The sequence below is a fragment of the Bison bison genome, unplaced genomic scaffold (genome assembly GCF_000754665.1).
Source record: "Bison bison bison isolate TAMUID 2011002044 unplaced genomic scaffold, Bison_UMD1.0 scf7180017864329, whole genome shotgun sequence".
In the NCBI taxonomy this organism is placed as follows: domain Eukaryota; kingdom Metazoa; phylum Chordata; class Mammalia; order Artiodactyla; family Bovidae; genus Bison; species Bison bison.
Window position 1 is genome coordinate 5,339,770 of NW_011494901.1, and position 10,635 is coordinate 5,350,404.

At 39.3% G+C, this 10,635-nt stretch overlaps 1 protein-coding gene across 3 annotated transcripts in view; it reads left to right on the forward strand.

Annotated features, from left to right (window-relative positions):
* CCDC125 (coiled-coil domain containing 125) overlaps positions 1-10,635 on the forward strand; it is a 31,700-nt gene that overhangs the window by 10,140 nt on the left and 10,925 nt on the right. For all 3 annotated transcript variants that reach the window (XM_010853594.1, XM_010853592.1, XM_010853593.1), the window contains exons 3-7: positions 2,942-3,000; positions 4,893-4,979; positions 5,985-6,062; positions 7,506-7,591; positions 9,469-9,551. In XM_010853594.1, the coding sequence (XP_010851896.1) occupies positions 2,942-3,000; positions 4,893-4,979; positions 5,985-6,062; positions 7,506-7,591; positions 9,469-9,551 (393 nt within the window). The remainder of the gene's footprint in view (positions 1-2,941; positions 3,001-4,892; positions 4,980-5,984; positions 6,063-7,505; positions 7,592-9,468; positions 9,552-10,635) is intronic.

Below are 10,635 nucleotides of genomic sequence, written 5' to 3' on the forward strand. Positions count from 1 at the left end.
AACTGTGGAAAATTCTGAAAGAGATGGGAATACCAGACCACCTGATCTGCCTCTTGAGAAATCTGTATGCAGGTCAGGACGCAACAGTTAGAACTGGACATGGAACAACAGACTGGTTCCAAATAGGAAAAGGAATTCGTCAAGGCTGTATATTGTCACCCTGTTTATTTAACTTACATGCAGAGTACATCATGAGAAACGCTGGACTGGAAGAAACACAAGCTGGAGTCAAGATTGCCGGGAGAAATATCAATAACCTCAGATACGCAGATGACACCACCCTTATGGCAGAAAGTGAAGAGGAACTAAAAAGGCTCTGGATGAAAGTGAAAGTGGAGAGTGAAAAAGTTGGCTTAAAGCTCAACATTCAGAAAACAAAGATCATGGCATCCGGTCCCATCACTTCATGGGAAATAGATGGGGAAACAGTGGAAACAGTGTCAGACTTTATTTTTCTGGGCTCCAAAATCACTGCAGATGGTGACTGCAGCCATGAAATTAAAAGACGCTTACTCCTTGGAAGGAAAGTTATGACCAACCTAGATAGCATATTCAAAAGCAGAGACATTACTTTGCCAACAAAGGTTTGTCCAGTCAAAGCTATGGTTTTTCCTGTGGTCATGTATGGATGTGAGAGTTGGACTGTGAAGAAGGCTGAGCGCCGAAGAATTGATGCTTTTGAACTGGGGTGTTGGAGAAGACTCTTGAGAGTCCCTTGGACTGCAAGGAGATCCAACCAGTCCATTCTGAAGGAGATCAGCCCTGGGATTTCTTTGGAAGGACTGATGCTAAAGCTGAAACTCCAGTACTTTGGCCACCTCATGCGAAGAGTTGACTCATTGGAAAAGACTCTGATGCTGGGAGGGATTGGGGGCAAGAGGAGAAGGGGACGACAGAGGATGAGATGGCTGGATGGCATCACTGACTCGATGGACGTGAGTCTGAGTGAACTCCAGGAGTTGGTGATGGACAGGGAGGCCTGGCGTGCTGCGGTTCATGGGGTCGCAAGGGGTCAGACACAACTGAGCGACTGATCTGATCTGATCTGAAACATAAATTCTGCTTGTACACTAAGGAGAGACTAACATTCAGAATCATCTTGTGATACGATGTTAACATCCCTGAAGTGACTGGGAACTGGTGGATGAGCCCCTGCCTGCACTGGGGCACAGCTCTGGTGTGGCTGAATCTTTTGTAATCCACTGTTGTAAAACTTCCCCTCCAAAGTGGAACAGCATGAAAATAATTTAAGAAACATGGTTTCATATGTACAAATAACATGTTGCAGCTAGGGACTGATGTCTATCCTTCAGAATCCTTCTTGAAATTGAGATTATTTACATATTTTTCTTCAAAGTCTTTATCATGCATAGAGGATGGATACTGTTTTGCAAGAAAGATGTTGAAAACTGAGCATTAGAAACTTTAGGAAACTACTGGGATATAAATAAGAAATAATAGTAATGGTGAAAGTGAAAGTGAAGTCCTTCAGTTGTGTCCTACTCTTTGCGACCCCGTGGACTGTAGCCTCCCAGGCTTCTTTGTCCATGGGAGTTTCTCAGCAAGGGTACTGGAGTGGATTGCCATTTCCTTCTTCAGGGGATCTCCCCAACCCAGGAAAATAGTAATGGTATGAGCTCCTATTTTTGGGAGTTTATGGACTTTTGTCTTTTCATCAGAGTTGACTTGATTCTAGGTAAGAATATGGTATTCGTTTCCTCTTGCTAATAGGCAGTTTCCAAATGATCAGAAATGTAATGGTTTAAAACAACACAAATTTTATTCTCTTACAGTTCTGTAGGTCAGAAGCCCAAAGTAGGTTTCACTGGGCTAACACCATAGTGTTAGCGTGACTGCCTTCTTTCTGGAAACTCCAGGGGAGAATCCTGTCCCTTGCCTTTTCCACCTTGTAGAGGCTGAGTCCCCTGGTCCATGGTCCCCTTCCTCTATCTTTGAAGCCTGCAGTCGCCGGTCGAGTCTTTCTCCCGCTGCATCATCACTCTAATTCTGACTCCCCTGCCGCCTCTTTTCATTTGTAAGGAGCCTTGTGATTACATCTGGCCCAGCTGCCAGAATAATCCAGAATAATCTCCTGTCTCCAAGTTCTTAATCACATCTGCAAAAATCCCTTTTGCGAGGTATTCACAGCTCTGGGATTAAGATGTAGATTGTTGGAGGCCATTATTCTGCCACCACAAGTATAACAGAATAGAACTTGTCACTGTCAGCCCAGAGGCGCTTTTGTCCCTCCTTGGAACCCTGAATTATCAGAGTAAAAACATGACTTAGGTTTTCCCTTGGATACTGTCATGTTTGTGAAAGTTCAGAATAGCAAAAAAAATTTGGAGAAATCTTTAATGTACTTTCAAATATTCTAATTGTTTTGCTTCTTTTTACTTCCTGCCCTCTTGCTCTAATTTACCAGTTCAGTGTTTTTCTGTTGCCAGTGAGACTGCAATGAAAATGAAGTTCCTGGGAAACTCAGTTTAATGTCTCAGTTGATCACATTAAGGAGAGAATAATTGAAGTTACTAGAGAGTTCTCGTCATTCCGCTTGGAAAGAAACTAAATTTAGGTTATTTCTTAGATATTTATATCATGATATTGAATAGGCTTAAGCCAAACACCAAAATTCATTTATTTCACTCATGAACATTCATGTTTTCTGATACTGTATGTGGTTATAGTAGTTAACCAATTCATTAACAACAGTTTTATTTAAGAGTCCTTTTTTTTAAAGAATCTTTTGATTCAAAAGTATGTGCTTTTCATTTGTGGAGTGTTTTAAGCTACCTGTTTTTATCATCAGTGTTTTATTACAATTATTTTCTCTTTTCAATTTAGGGAAAGCCTGTATTTGATATCTTGTAAACAAATGTCCTATATCTAACTAATTTAAGAAAATATTTAATAAATACTTAATTTTTTCTCCCTCTAATAGATTCTAATTCAGAGTTGTCAAATGTGGAATTAAGGCAACGTCTTCATGAAACTTTAGAGGTAGGTACTCAGGCCGATATACAAATTCGCATGTGAATGAAGACCACTGACATTTTGTTTAAGTGATACTAACATGGCATGGAATGCAGTTGTTGGCCTTCCAGACATTCTCGAGCCATGGTGGCAAGCTTCTAACTTCTAACTGACCTCCTTATCTCTCAAAAAGGCTGTTTATGTAAACATGCCTTCCTGTTCTCCTTTCCACCTTACTTCTCTAATCTCCTAGAGAAAATACTAGTCCCTCCCTTTCATCTGTCTTCCCAGAGTGTGTGGCTTGAAATAACCTGACTTAATTTAACCTCTTTCAAGTCAGAGGACCAGAAAGCGCCCAGGGGGTCTGTGGAGATCGTCCATCTTGCTTGGGAGTAGGAGTTCCAAGGCGGGTGGCTGTTCTCTCAGGGACAGGAAAGCTGTCTTCAGGCGCATTTGTGAACTCTTCTGGTGAAAGCTGCTCTACTCGTTTCGTAGAGCTGCCTTGACACACTGGTGGCTTAAAAGAGCAGATTGATTCTCTTTCAGTTATGGAGGCTCAGTTTAGTTCAGTTACTCAGTCACGTCCGACTCTTTGCGACCCCATGAACCGCAGCATGCCAGGCCTCCCTGTCCATCACCAACTCCTAGAGTTCATCCAAACCCATGTCCATCGAGTCAGTGATGCCATCCAGCCATCTCATCCTCTGTCGTCCCCTTCTCTTCCTGCCCTCAATCTTTCCCAGCATCAGGGTCTTTTCCAATGACTCAGCTCTTCGCATCAGGTGGCCAATCTATTGGAGTTTCAGCTTCAACATCAGTCCTTCCAATGAACACCCAGGACTGATTTCCTTTAGGATTGACTGGTTGGATCTCCTTGCAGTCCAAGGGACTCTCAAGAGTCTTCTCCAACACCACAGTTCAAAAGCATCAATTCTTCGGCACTCAGGTTTCTTTATAGTCCAACTCTCACATTCATGTATGACTACTGGAAAAACCATAGCTTTGACTAGACATACGTTTGTTGACAAAGTAATGTCTCTACTTTTGAATATGCTGTCTAGGTTGGTCATAGCTTTCCTTCCAAGGAGTAAGCGTCTTTTAATTTCAGAGGCCTGAAATCAAGGTGTGGGTGGACCATGTACCCTCTGAAGGGTCTAGAGGGACCTTTACAACCTTCCTAGCTTCTGGTGGTTGCCACCAACAGTCTCAGACTTTTAGCCGCATCACATCAGTCACTGGATTGAGGCCTACCCTAATCCAGTATGACTTTAATTACATCTGCAAAGACCTTATTTCCAAATAAGGTTGAATTTATGGTACCAGGGGTTAAAGCTTGAACATATCTTTTGGGATAGAGAGCACAGTCTAAGCCATAATATTAATAGCTCATGGAGCTGTATGGATGAGCATGTGCTTAATTTACATGGTCTAAAGATTTTTCTCCAAATTATTAACTGTGGAGCCTAGGGAATTCCCTGGTGGTTCAGTGGTTAGGACTCTGCACTCTCACTGCCAGCAGCTCAGGTTCAATCCCTGGTTGGAGAATTAACTACAATCCCACAAGCCTCACATGTGGCCAAAAAGCAGAAGCAAATACACACACAAACACACACAATCCCACAAGCCTCATGTGTGGCCAAAAAGCGGAAGCAAACACACACACACACACACAAACTGTGTGGCCTACATAGGTAAAAGCAAAAGATTTGGGCTTTTAGCCATAACTGATACCTGATAGTAATGATCTCAGTTTTAGCCTCTCTAGTCCCCTTATATAGCCTGGAGGAATTTCCAACCTCATTTTGTAAGGTCAGAGTGCTTTGAGTCAAAGTGAATGTTGAGCTTAAATGTAAACTAAGTTGATCATTAGGGGTTGCATATATTACAGATAGGAAGACTGATTATATTTTTCTCCTCAGGAGGTAGAAATTTTAAAAACTGAACTTGAGGCATCTCAAAGACAACTTGAAGGTAAAGAGGAAGCATTGAAAATTCTTCAAAGCATGGTAAGAAGTTATTTTCAAACTTTCATCAGGTACACATTCCAGTGATAAGTAGTATGATTTTTAGCCTTTCTTTTTCATTTATCTTTATTTTTATATTTTTGGCTGTGTTGCACAGCTTGCAGGATCTCAGTTCCCCAAGCAGGGACTGAACCCTGGGCCATGGCAGTGGAAGTGCTGAATCCTAACCAGTAGATCACCAAGGAACTCCCTGGTTTTAGCTTTTAAAATAAATGCATCAATTCTTAATACAGTTGTTTTTTTTTTAGCTACAGATTTTAAAAACAGCTTTATTAACATAAAACTTATGTGTCATAAATTTCACTTGTTTTAAGCATACAATTTACTTTTACTAAATTTAGACCTGTGAAACCATCATCACAACCTAATTTATACTATTTCCATCACCTGCCAAAAGGAACCTCTTAGCCATTAGCAGTTACTCCTATTCCTATCCTCCAACAAGCACTATCTGCTATCTGTTTTACAGCTTTGCCCTTTCTGTTTCATAAATAGAATCATACAATATGTGTCTAGATTCTTGTGCCTCTGGATTCTTTTAGTTCGCGTATTTTTAAGGTTCATGCATGTTGTAGTATGTGTCAGTGCTTGCCTCCTTTTTTATTACCAAATAATATTCCATTGTATACATATACCACATTTTGCTTACCCATTCACCTGATAGGCACTTATGTGGTTTATATTAATGCATTTTGGCTGCTATAAATCAGACTGCTATGAATGTTCATGGATTCATTTTTGTGTGGGAAATCCATTCATCCATTCATTCATTCATTCTCATATTCATTGGGAAAGAAACAAACCAAGATCTTCTGATTTTGAACTATCAAACTCTATACGAAAGGTGGTCCCTGTGGGATTTCTCATCTCAAGGCAGTTTTCTGCTGTTTTAAAATAAAAATGTGAAGAATAAAGATGTGAACTTCACCTTGTATATAAGGGTGATCAGATATTTAATTTATACTGATATGTCTTTATTTTTCTTAGGCAATATTTGGCAAAGCCACAAGTCATACCCAGGCAGTGCTTCAAAAAACTGTGGAACAAAAGAGATCCTTGGAGAAGGTATTTGAACACTTGTAGCATCAGTTCAGTTCAGTCACTCAGTCATGTCCGACTCTTTGCAAGCCCATGAATCACAGCATGCCAGGCCTCCCTGTCCATCTCCAGCTCCCAGAGTTCACTCAAACTCATGTCCATCAAGTCGGTGATTCGATCCAGCCATCTCATCCTCTGTTGTCCCCTTCTCCTCCTGCCCCCAATCCCTCCCAGCATCAGAGTCTTTTTCAGTGAGTCAACTCTTCGCATGAGGTGGCCAAAGTATTGGAGTTTCAGCTTTAGCGTCAGTCCTGCCAGTGAAAACCCAGGACTTATCTCCTTTAGAATGGACTGGTTGGATCTCCTTGCAGAGAGTCTTCTCCAACACCACAATTCAAAAGCATCAATTCTTCGGTGCTCAACTTTCTTCACAGTCCAACTCTCACATCCATGAATGACCACTGGAAAAACCATAGCCTTGACTAGACAGACCTTTGTTGGCAATGGACTTGTTCAATTCAATAATCTTTCCAATAGAATTTCCTTAAAAATCCCCATACCAATGGTTATGTCATTTGTGCCTACCTTCTACCAGATGTGCTTCAGCTTCATATTGTCCCTTCCCTTTTGGATCTTATAATCCAAAACAGATTGTCACATGGGCTAACCCTGCCAAACTGACACTTCTATTTCTCTTCTTTTTCTATTTTTCTTCCTCTACTTGCCCTGCAGTGCTTGCCTCTTTCTATTTCATCTTCACTAAAAGGGTAATTAGGCAGCAGCATTGGAAGCAGCTTGAGATTATCATACTAAGTGAGGTAAGTCAGAGGGAGGAAGACGAATACCAGATGCTATCACTTCTATGTGGAATCTAAAATATGACACGAGTGAACCTATCTACAAAACAGAAAGAGACTCACAGACACAGAGAGCAGGCTTGTAGTTGCCAGGGGTGAGGGGTTCGAGAAGGGCAGACTGGGAGTTTGGGCCTAGCAGGTGTAAACTGTTATACACAGAATGGATGAACAGCAAGGTCTGACTGTATAGCACAGGAACTCACTGTCCTGTGATAAACCATCATGGATAGGAATCACTCTTAAGTGGTCACATTCCTGTGTCTGTTTTTCTCTCCCTTGATGGGAGTGTCCTGGGCTCAGACTTCCAAGAGTGTATTTTGGGGTCTGCATGGATTGGAGGTGATGAAAAATCTAGGCTCAAGCCAGCAGAATTTGAAGCTAGACAATTTGAAATTTTTCTAATGATAAGTAACCTTCAGTAAAGCTTTTTGAGTGCTAAAGAGGCATGTTATATGTGTTTACAAATGTCACAGACTCTTTTTGAGCAATAATTAGTGTTTTCTCTTTAGCCTAGTTCTGTGAAATGACTAAATGATTTATTTCAGTTATTTGTTAAGTCATAGAATGATTTAATTGTAGTAATTTTCCTTGAAAGTGCTATTTTTTTCTGTAGGAAATAAATGCCTTGCAGTGGGAAATACAATTTGATCAGAATAGATTTAAAAATATAGAGGAATCTTGGATCCAAAAATATGACAGGTTTGTATATTATTATTCCATAATTTTTCTTTGGAAAATTTTAAACTGTGTATAATTTAAGTGTAGCTTAGGCTTTCTTCTTCTTTAACCTAATTGTAAACATAAAATTCAGGGAATTCCCTTGGCAGTCTGGTGGTTAGGACGCAGTGTTTTCATTGCTGGGGCCTCAGGTTCAATCCCTGCTCAGGGGACTAAGATCCTGCAAGCTGTGTGGTGTGGCCAAAATAAAAAATGAAATTCATGTTGCTTCTCTACTTACCAGTTCCATATTTTACTGTTACTGTTTTCTTTTTTAAAAAATACAGTATAAATTGTGTATTAAAATACTGTTTAAGAATTGGGTTTCCAAAGTTATTTTAGCATTGGCAATGTTTTTTACAGTCTTATGAACAACTTTTTTATCAGTGTCAATTTATTTAATAACTTTATAGCATATTTACAAGGTCAGTCATTGAGAAATTGATACCTGGGGTTATAGATGGCTTTAGTACCTAATTTTTTAACTTATTACTTCTTACTTGGAGATAATTGAAGACTTACAGAAAAGTTGTAAGAATAGTACAAATAATTCCTATATATCTTTCACCAAGATGCTCCAAATTTTAACTCTTTACCACATTTACTTTATCATTCTTTTTACCTTTATTTTTCTCTCTTTGTAGTTAAATACATAAATATAAATAGAGGTAATATTTTTCTGCTTTGTTCAAGGGCTATAGACATTGCTTGAAAAAGTGATTTCAAATTTTATTAATTTGTTAGGTAATTCATGGAAAGAGGATGCCTTAGGTTTACATATTTTTAGATGCAACCAACATACTACATTAGTTCAGGTGTACAACACAATGCACTCAGCACCTGTTCACGTTGCAGAAGGTTCACCACAGTAAGTCTAGTCAATATCTGCCACCATGCATGGTTACAGAATATTTTTTCTTGTGATATGAACCACATTTCACTTTTTAATTGAGAAACTTGAACTTCATGACCACTGTTCTAATGATATGAGGCCTATGGCCTATAGCATTTGGGATAAATGATATTATATCCCAAGCACAGGATGTAATATTCCCTAGGAATATCACAACATGTCTTGATAGGTATTTTATTTAAAGTTACAAATTAGACTAGATGATCTGGCTACTGTTTTTAATTACAAAAGCAATTTTTTTTTAAGCCTCTGGTGTTGGGCAATTTAAGAACTCCTGTAAGTAATTCCAACTTTCATTCAATAGATAAAACTCCCTATGTTTCTTTTTCTTAAATTAAGGTATTACTGACATATAAATAACTGTATTAATTTCAGGTGTACAAGATAATGATTTAGTATTTGCATATGTTGCAAAATGATCATTACAATAAATCTAGTTAATATTCATTGTCATACATCATTACATTTTTTTCTTATGTTGAGAACTTTTAAGATCTACTTTCTTAGCAACTTTCAAATACTGCACAGTAATTGTTGGCTATAATCTCCACACTGTGTATTATAGCCCCAGGACTTATTTATTTTTAACTGAAAGTTGGTACCTCCTATGTAGCTTTTTATGTAAATTTTGGAAGGTGTCCTAAGCATGTAGTTGGTGTTCAAATGGTTATTAAGTTGATTGAAACTTTAGTAAAGATATATGAGTGTTCAAGATAGATGCCTTACAGTTATTTCTGGTTCTGATTTTCTCAGCTAAATATACAGAAGTGTTAAGAGTAAGTACAGAATCTTACCACATACCTTTAAATTTTTGTTACACATATAAACTCTAGACAATTGTGAAGTAAGAAAAATTATATTTGGGTTTTAATGTTCTAACTATGGGATTAAATATTTAACTACAAAATGTTAATGTTTTAATGATTTGGAGGGTACTCTTTTCCAGGCTGAACTGTGAAAATGCAGTCCTCAAAGAAACTTTGAAACTAAAAACAGAAGAAATTAAAATGCTCAAGTCTGAAAATGCAAGTAAGTAGAATGGTATTTTGATAATTTTTTAAAAATATTATGTTAAAAGACCAGTTTTGTCCTATGTTAAGAATATTGTGAAGTAATATATTTTAAGAATGAAAGAAGAAATGCATCAATTAGTTTTTTTCTTTTTTAAAAAATATATTTTTGGCTGCACGGGGTCTTTGCTACACTAGGGCTTTCTCTAGCTGCATTGAGCAGGGGCTACTCTGTTGCGGTGCGAGGCTCCGCACTGCAGTGGCTTCTCCTGTTGCAGAGCACGGGCTCTAGGCACAAGGGTTCGGCAGTTGTGGCGCCCGGGCTTAGCTGTCCCGCGGCATGTGGGATCTTAGTTCCCTGACCAGGGATCAAACCTGAGTTCTTGGCACTGAGAGCCTGGAGTCCTAACCACCTGACCGCCAGGGAATTCCCAGCAGAAGCTATTTTTTAAAGTGGTGGCTTGAAAGGGATGAGTGCTCAACTGGGCCATGGGCCCAAGAGCAGCACTTTCCACAGTGTAGTAAGTAAAGTGTGGCGATGCCTGGGTGAGAACTGCAGGCACAGACATGCTTCTCCACACCAGTGATCTGAGCAGATAGTGATTTCCCTCTTGTTGGGTTCGTGCCAGGACAGAAACTGCTAACCACTAGCCCTGCCCTTCCTCCCCATCCTTCTACCCTGCAAGAAGAGAGGAAAAGTTACTCTGTTTTCTGCTCTGCAGTAAATAGCAGGACCCCTCTTGTTCTAAGTATTTGGGTTGAGAGCCTCTTATGAAAACTCTTAACTAAAACAAAAGTCTGATAGCATTTAGAGAGCTGGTACGGTACATTAATTTAATACAGACAGTACATTAATGTAGCATATGCGATCTCATTGTCTGATTGTCTCACAGTGTGGATACTGTATATCTCTTTTTGAAAATCCTACAAATTTTTTTTGAGCAAATGACGACCAGACTTCAGTTGCAGTTAAGATCCTTCCACATTAAAAATAACATTTTGGCCTTCACTGGTGGCTCAGTGGTAAAGAATCTGCCTGCCAATGCAGGAGACGTGGGTTCAGTCTCTGGCCTGGGAATGATCCTACATACCTTGGAGCAGCT